The following is an 18,215-nucleotide window of genomic DNA, read 5'->3' as shown; positions in this document are numbered from 1 at the left end:
TGTGAGAATTTTGCTTGCCCAATTCGAGCAAGTAGTTTTGGTCTTTACTTCAAACACTTGCCTGACTCTAACTTTTCTTGCCCCGGGCAATCGGGCAAGTGCTTATGTAGCACCCTGAAACATGTAAAGTCTAAAAAAGATCTAGATACAGACTGTAGGAGACTTCAGACAACAATACTGTTTTATATCAAGGAATAAAAGGTGGATTCACATACATACATGTAGTTTCTTGTGGGAGATCATCATAATTCCCATCATAATTATAATAAATATCTAAAAAAGGTCTAGATACAGACTAGGAGACTTCAGACAACAATACTGTTTTATTTCAAGGAATAAAAGGCGGATTCACATACATAGGCTACATGTAGTTTCTTGTGGGAGACTGTACACGCAGTGTTGGTTCAAGATACTGTAAGTACATGTTTTGTGTTGAAGGAGGTGGGGACAAAGAATTTTAACAAAATAATGTCACAATATGACTACTGAAGCAGTCAACCCTACTGTTTCCAGGAACTCTCACCTACATTTTTTTTCTTAAAAGATTTCCTCAATGCAATTATGTACATGTACAAAGAGCATTTTATTGTGGTTTCTCCATACTGTTTCATTGGTGAAAATACAGCACTTACATAACGCAAATGTAACAAAGTCAACTATCTAAATTCCTTAAATTGAAATACTGTAGAATACGATCAGGGGCAAATCCAGTGTTGGATTGAAGTTTTCAATCAAATAGATTTAGCATTCAATCTAATCCCTAGCCACAAGCTATTATTGACTTGGAATCTATGAAGGAAGTTTAATAGAGAGAAATACTACATGTAAGTATTTCTTGTTATCAATTTGGAGTCAAGTTCCCTTTCAAGACACTCAAGTTTGCCAGATGGCAGAGCTCTCGAATATCAATATTGTGAACAAACAATAACATTTGTAAATGGTCTACATTTCTTAGAAGAGGGTTATTTTTGGACAGGGAATTTCCACACATCATTTGACCATGATGCACCTGTCTGTTCAAGCTATAAAGATTAAAGTGACATTTTGACATAAAATATCTTGTAAAGTATGGTTAGCATGTACAGTACATTTATAAACCAAGCACAACATTATTTTCTATTTTTAAGGGGCTACTTTGCACAACTAATAATACCAAAATCCTCAACATTTGCTAGGCTTTAACATTGCAATAAATGGAGATTTTACAGGCTGGGGTCTTTTGGTCATTTCAAGGGTGCAATCCCCCCAAGCCCCCATGTAAGTTGTTCCCCAGTATAACTGCGTATTAATAGTTGGATCATTATCAGGGAGAGGGTGAGATTAAGGGGCAAAAAGGGCTATACAATCATTTCTTAAAAGGGCCAAGGAGTGAAAGTGTTTTTAAATAGAGTTCCTACATTCAGGGCGGATCCAGGATTTTCCAAAAGGGGGGCACATTTTCCAGAGGAAAAATTTGACAAGCAAAAAAAAAAAAAAAGGGTTTTTAACCAAAAATTAAGGATACATGTATTTCTTCCACTAAAAAAGGTCTTCACTTTCAAGGGGGGGGGGGGGGGGGGGGCTCACTTCTGTTTTAACAGCATTTTTACATTACAAATTTTAATTGTGCCTCTTAAAAGGGGGGGGGGCATGGGCTGGCTTTGCCCCCCCCCCCCCTAGATCCGCCAGTGCCTACATTAACTCCTTCATACTCTATGAAGACTTGCACCCTTTTGTTGGATTCGTGGTAGTGGATCAGTTTCAACTTAATTTCTCTTCATGAAAGATAAGGTGGTTTCAAACCGCCTCAATCACAAGAATCCCCGTTAAATTACGAGAACATTTACATGCTCAAAAATACCAGATAACTATTCTCGCATTCAGACCGCCCCGAAACACACTCTTTGGGGAAATTTCTTGAAGTTATGAGCATGCGCACTACTGCCTGGTAGCAGACGAAGAAGCGCGCGCTTTTAGCAGTACGATCGGGGGACGGCCGGGGAGGGGATTCCACCTGCGGCCGGCCTAGCTCTAGCACGTACAAACTATACTCTAACGTATGTGCAAATCATTTGTTCCCTTGATCATCTGCAATTGCACTAGATTTCTCTCCACATTGAAATGAAGGCCTTGGTGGCCTCCTCACTCCAGTGCGATGTCATCTGGTATGAAAATGTAGAATACCGGTAAATATCACCCTTAATTCGTAAAACTATCTTTTTAAGAAAAAGAATCAACCGCCTAGTCAAAGTCGAACCCGAGTCACGTCGCATGAAAAGTCTACGTATGTTTATCGCTGCATGCACTGGCGCTGGCTTGCTCGCTCGGTAGGCCTCGCATATCCATGCATATCGAACAGTGCGGGCTATGAACCGGAAATTCACTTATCGCGGTGATCGATGGGATACAAGTTCCCGTAGTTTGCTTTCAGATTGCCAAAATACCCACGACCTTGGAAAAATCCCCGCGAAAGTTCTCGTAATTTCGCCAAGTACCTACTATTTAGCGGGTATTTTCTTTCGGGGATATTACGCGTAGTTTGCTTTCACATTACCAAAATACCTGGTATTTTCTGATCGGGGTAAATTTCCCGATCAGAGAATACCTGGAACTGACGAACTTCAAGGCGGTCTGAAACCACCTATAGAGGATTAGAATAATCTAATTGTAGATTATTTCAGAGCTACTTTTAGGACTCATTCGGCACTAAATCTCATCTTAAATAGAATTAATGATCAAGATTCTCAAATAATAATGCAGCTTATTCTGCGGTTGAATGCCTCCTACTTTCCCACATGCAGAAACTGCACAGATTTACCAAGAAGATAATCTGCACTATTTCCTTGCTGCACTCGTAAAAAATAATGCAGAATTCTTTCATCATTCACGAACACAACTTTGCAAGTCTGCATTATTTTGATCCACATTCAATCCTGATTATTTGAGAGTGAACGAAAGGAGTATTGGAAAGCAGGTGCCATGCACAGACAACCAAGATGAAAAGTTGCACTATTTCCTCACTGCACTCAAAAAAATAATGCAAACTATTTCTGAATTCATCAACACAATATTTAATGCCGGTTTCACACTATTCAGTCAGGGGTATATGCGGGGGAATTCATGAAAAGGTGTATTCGTTGGTCAGGGGGCGTGTGCTATTTGATGATGATCTACATGTACCCATGGACCTGTCCATGACGTACATGTACCAAACAGAAAGGGATGAGAGTCAGAGTAGTACATGTAGGTCCATGGGTATAATAACACCACTTATAAGCTGTCAGATGATACTCCTTGGCCCTTTTCTGTCCTTTCCTCTTTTCTCTTTTAGTGTACCATTTCGTATCTATAAATTTTAAACTAATAAACTTTCATATTTGTAGGACTTGGGTATTGATGAATTAAAAAAATAATTACATGTATAACTTACATGAGCAGGCATTCTATTGATGCAAGGGTGAAGACGGTCACTTGGTGGTATCGCCTGCCGATATCAATCAATTTGGTTACCTGCATGTGAGTAAAAGAAAAGGGGAAGAAAAGAAAAGAAGAGGAAAGAAAAGGAAAGGGAAGAATCAAAGGAAGAAAGAATGGGAAGAAAGAGAGAGAAGAGGGAAGACAAGGGAAGAAAGGAAGAATGAACAGAGAGAAAGGAAGAAAGAAAGGAAAAGAAACAAAAGGAAAGGAAGAAAGAAAAGAAGAAAGATAGGAAGACTAACAGGAAAGAGGGGGGGAGAAAGGGAAGAAAGAAAAAAAGAAAGAAAGAAAAAAAGAAAGAAAGAAAGAAAGAATGGATGTAATAAAGGGATAAAAGAGAGATTGGAAGACAGAAATGAAGAAAAGAAATAAAGGAAGGAAGAGAGAAAGGAAGAAAGAACAGAAATAAAGGAAGATAGGAAAGAAGAAGGAACAAAATGAAAAGAATGAAAAACAAATTCAACGAAAGAAAAAGATTGGAAGATTGAACCATATCAAGAAAATAGAGCAGAATAAACAGAGAAGGACGGAAAAATAGTACTTCCAAAAAGGAAGAAAATTAAGAAAGAAAGGAAGATAGGGGGAAGACAGAAGGTTAGATAAGAAGGAAATGTGAAAGGCAAAAGGAAAAAGAAACCATATCACATGATGAAAAAAAAGGAGAAGGTAGTGAAGAAATCAAGTAAACAAGGAGATAAAATATAGAAAAAGAAACAAAAAAATACAAAAAAAGGGAAGAAAGGGAAATGGGATGAAAAGAATGAAAGAAACAGAGGAAAGAAAAAATAATAACGCAATATATGAATTTGTGTGGTGTATTTGAATATTTATTTATAATGTTTACTTAATATATTTATTATGATTCTATTTGTAAACAGTCGCATATTTCAGTCTTTGGACTGCTGGAGATTGCATTTGATAGTTTAAATCCAATATACTGTATATAAACATGTAATACAGAAATTATAAATGTGTATGAAAACATTGCTTGGCATATTGTGACTCCTCATTGTCCTCAATAACTGCATCCTTGGCAAAATGCCCAAAGCTGCACGGTCATTGAAATTAACAATACAACTGGCCATGTGACCTCTTTTCTCCTAAAGTAATTTTCCAATTCTTAACCCACTTTCCACAATTTGTGCAAAATATGTTTGGCAATTTCAAATTCCATGACTTCTCTACCAGAGTCTGGGATCACAGGTTCATATCTGATGAATTTTCCAGGATTTTAAGAAATTAAACTAGACAAATATTGATTCTTTGTATTTCTTTACAAAGGAAAATTTTTGCTGTTCTCCACGACCAGGGTTCACCCTGAATGGAAATGAAATAAAAGAATTGAACTCACGAGACGGTCTCTTTCCTTCACTTTCCACTGAAAGAGGATATTTTCACTTCCCATTTTCAGTTTATTCACACGAATACGAAATGTTGACAAAGCAAGGCTGAATTTTTGTTTTAAATCCAGTTTGTACTCCCTTGAAAGAGGTGAGAGACCTTTTTCGGGTCATGTTATTAAAAACACTGTTTTCATTTATTGTTGTTTGCCAAAACAGGCAGTCTAGGCCCATTTAATTATTTGATATTTTCACTGAATTTTCCATTTTGAGTTACTTTGAAGTTGGATTATAATATATTTTCTTTTCAATTTCTCATCTGGTACTTTATACTCCTGTTTAATACTTTGTTTAATATGCCCTGCCTGTATCAGTAATGCGACAGTGTACTGGGCTCTCTTTTCTTTGTACACAGTAAAAAAAAATATTATACAACGCTGTTTAATATATGAACCTTACAGTAATTGTTTAAACAGTTTAAACAAGTGTTTAAATCTTAAGCAACAAAGTTTAATTTTCAATATCTAATTTTCAATAAATTAAACATGATTGTTTAAACGGTTAAACAAATACTGTAAGGTTCATATAGTAAACAGCGTTGTATAAAATCTTAAACAGCGTTTTTACTGTGTATGTCTAATTCAAGGTACATACATGTACATGTATAGAATGCATCTGAATTGTTATTTTTATGTACTGATCCTTTTATTGCTTTTTGTTCAATTAGTGAGGCAAAACAAGTATAAACGCATCCTTAATCATGTCTAAAAGAACTCTCGATTATAAAGCACTCTCGATTATGTATAAACGTACCATTGATTATGTATAAACACACCCTCAATCAATGCCATGCAGGCATTTGACTTGACTGACTTTTGGTGGTTTTCTGAATGGACAAAGTACTTTCAGTCTGACTCAAAGTTTGAAGGCGTTCCATTTTCGGTAGTCATGGACGAAACTATTACATAGATCTGTTCATAAAGTTTCACTTTATAGTGCATGCTTTTTCACCTATCTAATTACATGCATATTGCCCACTATTCAAACAAGTCACATAATTTATTGTTCTATGCACAGTAATTCTTTAATTCATATGACTATACATGGGAAGGAGTGCAGATGTAATTTTTTTAGGGGGATGGGTGTATGAGGTGGTTACACTTCATAATTCCAAAGGTTCGTAATTCCGAAACACGTAAATTGCCTATACCTCGATGTTCGTTAATCCGAAAACGTAAAAGGGTTTGTTGATCCGAACATTTGTGGCGTTATTCCGAAGGTTCGATAATCCGAAAACGAAATAAGGTTCGATGTTCCGAAGGTTCGTTAATCCGAAAACGAAATAAGGTTCGTTGTTCCGAAGGTTCGTTAATCCGAAAACGAAATAAGGTTCGTTGTTCCGAAGGTTCTTTATTCCGAAAACGAAATAAGGCTCCTTAATCATTAGTTTTCGGACTAACGAACCTTCGGAATTACGAACCTCATTTCGTTTTCAGATTAACGAACCTTTGGAATTATGAACCTCACTTCGATTTCGTACTAACGAACCTCCGGAATTATGAACCTCATTTCGTTTTCGGACTAACGAACCTTCGGAATTACGAACCTCATTTCGTTTTCGGACTAACGAACCTTCGGAATTACGAACCTTCGGAAATACGAACCTTCGGAATAACGAACCTTCGTAATTACGAAGCTTCGGAATTACGAATGTATGCGATGAGATACAGTGACAAACAAAGTTGTATAAAATTCTTACAAGTATTGCCTGCGGCTGTAGATTAACTACATGTAGATGCATCTAGACATAACTAAGATCAAAATTCACGATGTTGGTTTCAATTGTACCATGGTACAAAATCATGTCCTACATGTACATGTACATGTTTTGTATGCTGAGTTTTTGTTATTCTGCAAAGGCCTATTATATAAATGAGCTCTTCTGGCAAAAGGCACTAATTTCAGGTTTGAATGAAGCATGACAATGCAAGAAATCTGCATGGTCCATCGTTTTTTTAAATTTGAAAACCTCCTTTGTGAATTCGGGCCAAGGCGGTGGTGACTCGGAGTCCAGACGCAATGGCCCATATTCAGAACTCTGGACCAAAGTTGTGGTTTAACTACATTTATGGAGAGCTAATTGTGACACTAATTTCAAACAGTAGAGGTTCAAATTGTGAGCACATTTGGTGTTCAATTCATTCATACATGTAACTGTCATGGAATAATAAATCAAACAGATTTTTTCACCATCCCTTAGGGGCAACGTTAAATTGCATTTGTTCACCATTAGTTACTAGTATGCTTTTCACACTGAATTTCCTTAACCCCATACTACCCTTAACCCCGGACTATCCTTAACCCCATACTATCTTTTTTTTTATTCACACTGTCTTTTTTAACCCCGTACTATTTACTTAGCCGGGGTTAACGCCTTAACCCCGGGCAATCACACAGCTCATAAATATTGATGATTTTACCATACAGCGCGCGATTAACGTGCAATTTCGACTCCTGTGATTGGCTAATGCTTAGCCCTGTTTCGTTTCACACTGCATCTCTTAGCACCGCAATTGTGGTGATAGCACCACAATAAGCCGGCTAACCCTGCTTTTTTGCAGGGCCAGATAGTACCGTACTATTTACCGTGCTAGCCCACTTTGCTAAAACGTAGTGTGAAAACGAAGTGGGCTAAGCTTAACCCCGGGAAATTGGTGGGGCTAAGACCCCCCCTTAGCCCCACCAATTTCCTGGGGTTAAGGGAAAAAAGTGCAGTGTGAAAAGCATATATATGTGTGAAGACAGACATTTCCCTCTATTGTAATGTGCTTTTGTTTTGTTCTTATCTTTACTTTTTGTTTTTGTTGCTTTGCCTTGAGCATTTAATCAAAATGGAAGAGATGGTAGATATAAATCCCATGTATTTTCATTTACAAAGCAAGGGGAAAGGACATGTTTCTAGTACATTCAAAGCTTTTAGCAGAATATTGCAATCTAAATTAAATATGTAAATAAAAGGATAGGGATAAAATAGCACTTGTATTGATATTGCACTCTCACCTACATACAAGAAAAATAATAAATTTATATATTTACTGAGCAAATACCCACACATCCACAAAGGTCATTACCCAATGTGTAAACATAAATTATTCAGCTTCAATAACTAAGTCAATTATAAACTGGAGTAATTATCCTTCAACTTCTTTATATTTCTGCTAAATGAACTTTGCGAGGTTTTTGATGAACTACATGTATTCAATGCAAATGGGTGTTCTGTAGTTATGGTACAGATAAAAAAAACATTTATTTCTTTTATTATTCATATTTTATTCTAATCTTAATATATAGTTTTAATTTCTTCATTCTTTTCCTTTAAGTTTATTATTTACATTTTTTTTAAAATCAATTTATTTCATTAATTCATTTCCTATTTTATCGTACATGTAATTCCTACGCTGGGTTAGACTGTACGTCTATAACCACATGGAATAATTTTCCTGGTATCGCAATCGCAATTTGCTCCACATTTTTGAAAGACTGCTATGCATAAAGTTTTTTGTATAGCATATTTGTACATAGGACTGTGCATTACTTAGTTGAGAGCTTTTCGCTCATGACCAAAAATGCTATATTCAAATTAATTTGTAAAGCAAAATTATTCCCTGGACCATCTAAACAACATAATGTACTTACCCTTACTAGACAGAGTAGGCCAAGTACTACCACAAATAGTGAAAGGATTCCGTTTCTGTATAAATAAAGAACAAAAAAGAAAGAAGTGTACATGTACAGAGTGTTGTGGCCCAGTGGATTAGTCTCCGGACTTTGAAACAGAGGGCCGTGGGTTCAAATCCCAGCCATGGCGTAATTTCCTTCGGCAAGAAATTTATCCACACTGTGCCGCACTCGACCCAGGTGAGGTGAATGGGTACCTGGTAGGAAGAAATTCCTTGAATGCCGATCAAGGTAGCCGTGCTAAAGCCGGGGTAATAATGATAGCAGGGCCCCCTGGGAGAACAGTTTTCGGAAGTGAAGTGGCTACCCTGGGAAAATATGCCGTTATTATTATTATCATTATTAGAGAGAGGGAGGGAAGGAGTAAAAGGGAGAAGTAATGAAAGAAGATTAATAGAAAGGGATGGATAGAATAAGAAGGAAAGAGAGAAAGAAAAAAGGGTGAAAAAGGGAGAATAAGAAATTCAAAAATAAAGGATAGGAAAAGGAAGAAGAGAAGGTACAAGTACATGTAGGAAGGAAAGAAAGAACAAAGTATAAAAGGATAAAAAGGTTTTTGACCAAAAATTAAGGACATTTCGTCCACGAAAAAGTTTGACAAGCAAAAAAAAAGGTCTTCACTTTGAAAGGGGGGGGGGGCACACTTCAGTTTTAACAGCATTTTTACATTAAAAATTTTAATTGTGCCTCTCAAAAGGAGGGAGGGGGGACAGGCCGATTTTGCCCCCCCCCCCCCTGGATCTGCCAATGCATGAACATATAAAGTTGAATTTCTCCAAACAATACTGTGGTAACACAAGATTTTACTTTCAGGAAAATTAAACCTACATGTAATCAGCCAAAGACCTACTGTTGTAAAAGTCGTACAAAACAATTGAAAAAAAGACTCTTAAAACATCTACAGTTGTGTGCAAATTTTAATAGTGAACCCCACCACAAAATGCACTTTTCCATGCTGAGTGTTGAATGTAGACAACAACACTAAAATGTCAGCAAGCTCAGAGAAACAAACCTTTACAATGAATGTAATATTTTATCACCGGCCTTCACAATTAAATATCTGAACTTGAACACTAAAATACGTTTCAGCACCAATGTATGCAGTGGAATTCGTATTGGAAACAACCATATCCTGTCAGCATTGGGAGGGAAAACATATATTTTTAGGTCACTTCAAAGGCCCAAAGGATTAGGGGGATTTTCGTTATTAAAAACTGTCCTGAATGTCAAGAATGTTTCATTTCCTCTCTCTATCTCTAAGTATGATGCATCAATGAATAGTATATGGTATGTATTTTATATATGTACAGCAAAAGTAATTAAAGGCAATTAAGAATTGAGTTTACAGTTTACACTCTGTTTGAAGCTCAAAGTTCAGATTTTTTTTGTTTGAAAACTATTAAAGGCATGTCCATCTCAACAAGAAGATTACATTTCCCCATGTATAATAAAAAGCTTATCAACAAAAATTTCATCAGATCAGCATTGAAATAAAAGTAAAGTTTTGCTTTGAGTTTACACAACACAAATATTAAAATGAAATATGTCATGCAAATGAGACAGATTTGTTTAATACACTTTCACCATGTATATTGCACTGGAAATATGATATTAAATAATTTGAAATTACAATGTAATGTACAATTGTAATTTGAAATTATAATGAAATAGTTAATAAGAATACTAATTTAATATTTTCAAAGATTAGGTCTTTAGCTCTTCCTGTTCTAGAAGGTTGTTAACAGAGTGAGAGAAAATAAAAAAAAAGAGCCTTGGAAAAAACTCATTCATTGCACTGTTACAATGTACATTTACATGTATCTTATCCAATATTACAGATTTAGGCAGTTGAAGGTTGTAAAAAGAGCCCTCAAAAATGAAAAAAAAAATGCTTTGGAAACCATATTCAATGCAATATTTATAAAAGATTTTTTTGATTTTTTTAGACTGTTCTTTGGGCCTGATGTTGCCATCATAAAAAGATGAAAAGTGGCCCATGACTGTAACATAATAAACCATAATTAAATAATGTGACAATAGTAATTAGATGGAATGGGCAGTCAACCCAAACCAGATATAACCAGGGGCCGAAGCCACTTGCCCCTGGGACTGAAACAGGGTTCTCCCTTCACAGCCCCTACTGATGCAAGCTAGGGTTGTCATCCCCAAAGGGAGCCTGGTCAGCTACATGTAGGAGCCAAGCTAGATAAGCTAGAAACCTTGACTGCTAACCTCCCCTCTTAATACCGAATGTTGCAGATTTACATGGCGGCAGTAGGTTGTATAAAGCCCCCCCCCCAAAAAAAAAAAAAAAAATTGTCTGATTTCAACCCACCTGATGCAAGCTAGAGGGTCGAAATTACAGAGACACCCTCGTAGTACAACATCCACAGGCGGGGTTTGGTTATGTGTTGTCACGGCAACCAAGACATCCTCTATAACGGAGGACAGGGGATCGGTGCGACCGGCAAGGAACGAGTAGGAATCGGTTACGTGTACCATGACGATATCAACATGGGTGGGGCTTGTCTTGGGATATATGTCGGATGTTCTTGATGCAAGGAGGTTGAGAGAGAGGGAGGGTGGCTGATGAAGTTTCACATCTTGGAAACTGAAATGAAAAATGGAAGATGAGTTTATAGACAATCAACAGTACATGTACATGATGACAACATGTAGTACATATTCTTTTGAAGTGCTATTTGATATCATTGTCAATATATTTCTAAGCATCATAATTATCATAATGCATCACAAAAATATTATACCATTCTTGCTATAAATCATTATCAACATTCTCATCATCAGATCATCATCACCACCACCACCACCACCACCACCATCATCATCATCATCCCCACTGATCACCACCATGACTTTTCATCATCATCATCCCCACTGATCACCAACATGACTTTTCATCATCATCATCATCATCACCATCACCATCATCATCATCATCATCATCATCATCCCCACTGATCACCAACATGACTTTTACCAGTATTGGCATCATCATGCAGCTCAAAACATGTGGATGCAGACAAATATATAAAAGAGACAATTATCCAGAAGAAATTAAACCCAACTTTAAAAAGTGAGAGTACACAAAAAGGTGGTACATATATGTACTATCACAAAAGTAGCACATAGGAGAAGTGGATGAAATGTCCTTTTGATCACAATGCAACACAACCCGCATCTACGTTTGGAAGAGATAAAGTGTCTTTCTACATATCCTTTCAATAATTGGTCCCTTGCCAGGGGTATTACCCTTTCTGGTTTTCCCCAGTAAACATTACGGCCAACATTAATGACCTATACCTACATCTACGTGACTTGAATGCATCGAAAGTTAAATGAATAATTCCATAGATAATCTGGGTCTTGATTTTGAATAAATGAATTTAAAAATCTTCTCAAATTGATTTTGAAATGTCTAGACTACAGGTTTAATATATTTAAAAAAATTATACAGCAGTCTCACAGCATTGAAATAAAACATACTGTACATTCACTATTTCACTTTTATATTTCATAATTTCATTTCACCTAATTTAATCATAAAGTGAAGCAAAATTGTTATACATGTAAAGTCAAAGTGAATGTAGGCCTACTGTATTATTTCCAACAAAATACACATTATTACATGTAGATCTTTACAAGCAAGGTGTAACAATTTTATCTCTTTAAAGGTCAAGTCCACATCAGAAAAATGTTGATTTGAATCAATAGAAAAAAATCAGACAAGCATACTGCTTAAAATTTCATGGAAAAATCGGATGTAAAATTAAAAAAAATAGTTATATGCAATATCACATGCAAATGAGAGAATCAATGATGTCCCTCACTCACTATTTCTTTTGTTTTTTATTGTTTGAATTATACTTTATTTCTTTTTTTTTCAGATTTGACAATAAGGACCAACTTGACTAAACCATAAAATATCAACAATGTTAAGGGAGAAATAAATCTTTGTTTTACAAGACAATGAGTAAATTAGAATATTTCATATAATAAAAATATACAAAAGAAATAGTGAGTACATGTACATGTACATGTAAGTGATGTCATCAGTTCCCTAATTTGCATACCAACCGGGATGTACTGTTTTGTGAAATTAAGCGAAACTTAAAAATGTCATAACTTTTTATTTTACATCCAATTTTGATGAACTTTTCAGTCTTATGCTTGTTGGATTTTTCTCTTTTTATTCAAATCAACTTTTTGTTGGGGTGGACTTGTCCTTTATAAGTGTATCCTTATATTATTGCAGAGTAGGGGATATCAATAGAATAGATCTAAAAAAGATGCAAAACTCTGCATTTTGAGTGATTTTGAAAGGAAGTCATTCATGACATCACAATGATTACAGTAAAAAGAATGTGCATTTTGCCATTGAAATTAATGTGCAAAAGAAGTGCGCAGCACGATGCTTGAATACGCACGTACAGTAATACGGTCTCATTTTGAAATCAGCACTGGGCATGCGCATAACAATGAAAACATGTATTAAAACAACAACAACTATTACATGTACAACAAACAGGTGCATGTACATGTATTTACGGGCTCATACCTGTTTGATCTTTGTGACTTTTAAAGTGAAATAGGTACATTTGTAAATAAAGGTTTGTCACACAAACAAATTTACAAATCAGATTACAGAATTAATGACAAATATGGCCCATTGTAAAGAGATGATAAAAAATACACTCTAGTCAGGTAAATTTAATACAATTTATTTACGGGCAAGTCCAAGCTATTGTCCCCTCTGAAGCCAAAATTAAATCTTTGCCTAAATCTAACATATTGTATATCATTTTAAAGCTTCTACCCTGAAGTTTTTTGCCCTATATTTTTTTCTTCTGAAAACGTAAAGTTAATGAATGCCAAGGTCACGATTCCAAGAAATCATTAATTAGCGTGACATACGGGACATCATAATTTTTGATCTGCAGATAATGCAAATTATATATTTGCAAATATTTCTGTGGGGACTTGTAGTGCTCAGTTAATGCAAACATTTGAGAAAAAAAATGATTTTGAAAAGTAATTAATCAAGTTCATTATCTGGTGTCCAATAGGCAGTGTCCCGTACGTCACAATTTAGCATATATGTTTTTTTAGATTGTAATTATAAAGGAAAAGTTGAATAGTTTTCTTCACACTATGGAGAGTTCTAATTTATATTACTATACATCCAAAAATTGAAGTGAATTTACTGAATTAATTTCATGTTTAATTATATCAGCTAATTAAGCTTTGTGACGTACGGGACAAATGTGTGACATACGGGACACACCACACTTTATACATAGGATTTCTATGTAATTCTAATTAGGGTTATTTTTCAAAATTTTAGAAGAAAAGGTAAAGTAAATTTAGATTAATGATATTATATCAGTGGTTGAATATTGGTAAAAGGCTGATAACAAAGTTATGATTTTTAATTAATAACAAAGACCATATTAGCATACTTGTTAACATATATGTCTTATGTTATTAATTAAATCTTTCATAAAATTATAAGGTCATAAAGTGTTTGGCATGTTTTTTTTTATCATATACTGTAATAGAAAGATTTAATTCTATTTCTTTTCTTCATTTTTTAGTCTGATTTCCGTCAGAGTTTCTTCTTCTCCCCCCCTCTCACTAATTTTTTTTTTGTCTTCACTTCCACTGTTCCAGCTCCCTTCTTTCCCCCACGACAATACATGTATTTCTCCCTTCTCATTTTTTTTGCAGGCTAAAACTAAATGCAGCTGCGGTGATAGTTACGATTGTGAATGCGATGTATAGCCAACATACATGTACTGTCGTTAAAGGAGAATGAAACCCTTGAAACCAGCTGAATCCATATCAAAGAGAAAAATCAAAGAAACATATTGTTGAAAGTTTGAGGAAGATTGAATGAATAATAAGAAAGTTATGAGCATTGGAATATTGAGATCACTAATGCCATGTAGATCCTCCTATTGGCAATGCGACCAAGATCTGTGATGTCACACACGTACAACTCCCTCATTACTTTAGTACAAAGTTTAATATTTCACTTATATTCTCACTTTTATAGAGTCTATCACAAGGTGAAGTGTTCTCTTTATGAGAGGACAAGTACAGAGGTTTCACAACATTATATCATTGATGAATCGTTCGTCATATGATTAGAATGAGCAAAAAGAGATGTTTTGGGGTATATTTTCAGTGTCCAAAAGGGGAGAGTTGTTCATCTGTGACATCATAGATCTTGGTCGCATTGCCAATGGGAGGATCTCCATAGCATTAGTGATCTCGACATTCAAATGCTCATAACTCTTCTATTGCTAGTCCTATTTTACTCAAACTTTTGTTGATCTTATTCTTTGATTTTTCTGCTTTCACAAAAGCTAAGTTGCTCCAAGAGTTTCATTCTCCTTTAAGCAGGAAAACAAATGTACACAGACTGAAGCTTATTTTGGTCTAATCGTTCGAGTACAATATAAGATGCCTCGTACAGACATCATTTTTTGCATCAAGATCCCTATTTTGTAAAGCGACGATCAAATTTCAAAGGCTTCACCCTGAGGGTTCGTGTAGTGTAGTGTACATACAGGAACATAATTCGAGGTACCGTAATCAACATGTAACATTTATCAATTAGAAGTTCCATCTAAATCCAATGTTACAGATTTAGTTTTCCCTTTGTTTGGCTTTGGCTTTGCATTTGCAAAATGCACCATGATAGGCCTACATGTTTTAAAGTAAACTTAATTAAAAGGGATGGTCCAGGCTGGAGATATTTATATCTCAATAAATAGAGTGAAATTAACAAAGCTAAATGCTGAAAATTTGATCAAAATCTGATCACAAATAACAAAGTTATTGAATTTTAAAGATTTTTGTTATTCCGGTGAAACAGTTCTAGGCATGTCTTTATGAATATTCAATAGGTGGGCTGGTGATGTGATATCCTCACTTGTTATTATATGAAATTAGGTTTATTCAAAATATTTCTACCAAGAACTATTTGATTGACAACTGATTAAGTGCATTATTTATTTATTGCCGCAACTTATTTCATCATAATGGAGACACACATCATTTACACATGTATGAAAATATAAAACATTTATGATTTCATGTAATTACATAAGAAAAAGGAGGAAGTGGGGATGTGACATCATCAGCCCACCTAATGAATATTCATGACGATGTGCATATAACTGTTTTCACAAATTATTGATAAACTTTGAAATTCAATAACTTTGTTATTTGTTAGCCGAGTTTGTTGAAATTTTCAGCATTTTGCTCTGTGAATTTTACTATATTTATTTAGATATAAATATTTTCAGCCTGGACCATCCCTTTAAAACAAGACAAAAAAGAGCTAAGCCTAACATAACGGTAACACTACCGACCGTTACTTACATGTAGCTAGCTAGTTTAGTCGGCATTATCCTGGTTTAAGTCAGCGGCGGTGACTTCTTTCTTCTCCCACTGACTTTATACACAACAAGCGCACACACACCAACACACAAGAGAAGAGAGGTGACAAATTTCAGGATAACTTAAGGCTCAAGAAATAAGTGTCTGACATATCTGAATATTACTCTGTAAAAGCTATGTTAACTGTTAGGAAAAGAGGGTAACCGCACATTATTTAGACAGGATAGGACAGACCTGACCGTCCTGAGGCCTGCGGCAGAAAGAGTTGCGATTATTAAACGCAAGTCAAATTATCAAGTGCAAGTCTCGAATACGGGTGCTTCATTGGCTGAAAATCAAGTTGCGCAAGATTTTTTGAGTTGCGCTTGATCGCAACTCTTTCTGCAACGGGCCCCAGATCCTCGTCCGAGCTGGCGCCGTAAGGTGGGTGTTGCAAGAAACTTGCGATCAATTGCAAGTCTATTTGGTCCCCCCCCCCCCCCCGGCATATTTTTATCTAGACCAAAAGCTTTGGTCTCTGTTTAATAATATGTTGGCTGTTCTGCTGAACTCCGTTGGCTCCACTCACCAAATACAGAGACCGAAGTTCTATCTCAATCTGTACAGGGACTCAATGGCCATATGTTTATGTAGTAAGTTCGGATAAAACAAGGAAGTGAAGTTGCGCAACAGCCGAAGTAAGACTAAGACACTGTTTTTTCCCCGTTTTGGTGCATTTCATTTTCAGGCCAAAACGTAATAATAATCTTTATTTTGGGTTTTTGGTACAGTTCTTTTTATATATTTTTATGAAATAAAGACAAAAATCGATGAGCCCTGTCAGGGGGATTCATTGTTAACCCCCTAGGCCCTAATGGTGGCTGCATGATAGCGAGCCATAATTAAACTCCTCGAAACAGACGGCTGCCAGCTGTCTAATTTTTATCAGACATTATTACTAGTCTTGCAGTTAACTGCAAATTGATTGGTAATCTGCTCCTTGAAACAAAAAGTTTAATCTGATTTGCTATAAACAACGTTGATCTATCAGTTGTAAAATTGCATAAGAATATTTGCAATTGATCGCAAATATTTTCTTGCAACACCCCCTATGCATGTCGGGCGCAAGTGCAGTGCAGACCGTACGGCGCGGCGAGGCCGGGCGCCCGGCGTATCTGCCACACTCCTGCAATGCAATAGTAATACTTGTTCATTCATCGACAAATTCAGTGACACACCACGCCAATTTAACAACATAATGATACTTACCAAACATTGAAATTGCAGATGATAATTCGAGAGCAGTTGAGTATCAATAATTATTCGTATAAAAGCGCACAAATAGCGACTATATTCACATAACTGGAAATAATTTACCGGGAATTCAGCGTAGCGGTTGTCCATCCACCATGCTACTTTGTTGATAAACAAACTAAAACTATTTTTCGACTTACGCCCTCAACGTTCTTTTTTTGTGTGGAGGCAGCTAGCTAATTTCTGTTTTTTTTAATATGCCTTATAATTTATTCATTTAGCCAGCCCCCCCCCCCACCCAAACAGTTAACACAAACTTCTTCTTCCCCTCCCTCTTTCCTATTGTTGCAATATTGTGGAGGCTCAAGGAATTGTACAGTTTTACATGACTTTATTTTGTATAACAATAAAAGTTCCTTTTGCGACAGCCACCTAAATTAAAAAAAAGTAATAATAAAAATCCAGGGGCGGGGGATTGGGGCATCCATTGCCACTATACTAGACAATGCCAATTTCTTTCAATAGGGTAACTTTATAGGTCAAGCGAAATTAAAAAGAAATTACGCCTCACCCGATCTGCCATGCAAAAAGGTCTTCAACTAAAAATAAAGGATTTCGTACCAGAAAAAAATTTGACAAGCAAAAAAAAAAAAAAAAAAAAAGTCTTCTATATCGTCAGGGGGGGGGGGGCAGGGATATGTCCCTTGCATGGGTTGTGACTCGTCAGGGGGGGCAGTCTGCCCCCCCCATAGGTACGCTAGTGGTTAAAAGGGTACATTGGCAGCACCAAGAGGGGGCAGGGCTCCCCCCCCCCTATATATACAAATATGAAGAAAAGAAGTTGTAGATTAATCTGCCCTCTGCCCCTCCCTACCGCTCTATATATTTTGCTCTCTGCTTGCCCCCCCTAAAAATCCTGGTGCGAACAATTTTGCAAGGTTAATAAACGATGTGGTCTCACAAACTGCGTTTTCCCGTGAATCCCAAGTTATTTCTATTCTGCTCCTCACGACGCCATAA

The 18,215-nt window shown here is 36.1% G+C and overlaps 1 protein-coding gene across 1 annotated transcript in view; it reads right to left on the bottom strand.

The window, feature by feature from the left end:
• The window catches only part of LOC129282792 (uncharacterized), a 33,734-nt gene extending 16,343 nt beyond the window's left edge, over positions 1-17,391 (bottom strand). Inside the window, exons 1-4 of the mRNA XM_064113661.1 lie at positions 17,211-17,391; positions 10,870-11,145; positions 8,493-8,547; positions 3,410-3,489 (exon numbers count right to left, since the gene is read on the bottom strand). Of these exons, the coding sequence (XP_063969731.1) occupies positions 3,410-3,489; positions 8,493-8,547; positions 10,870-11,036 (302 nt within the window). The 5' untranslated portion in view covers positions 11,037-11,145; positions 17,211-17,391. The remainder of the gene's footprint in view (positions 1-3,409; positions 3,490-8,492; positions 8,548-10,869; positions 11,146-17,210) is intronic.
• Positions 17,392-18,215: the final 824 nt, after the last annotated feature.

This window comes from Lytechinus pictus, chromosome 19, assembly GCF_037042905.1.
Source record: "Lytechinus pictus isolate F3 Inbred chromosome 19, Lp3.0, whole genome shotgun sequence".
In the NCBI taxonomy this organism is placed as follows: Eukaryota; Metazoa; Echinodermata; class Echinoidea; order Temnopleuroida; family Toxopneustidae; genus Lytechinus; species Lytechinus pictus.
Note: the sequence above shows the minus strand (reverse complement) of the source record. Positions and strands in the feature narration are given on the sequence as shown.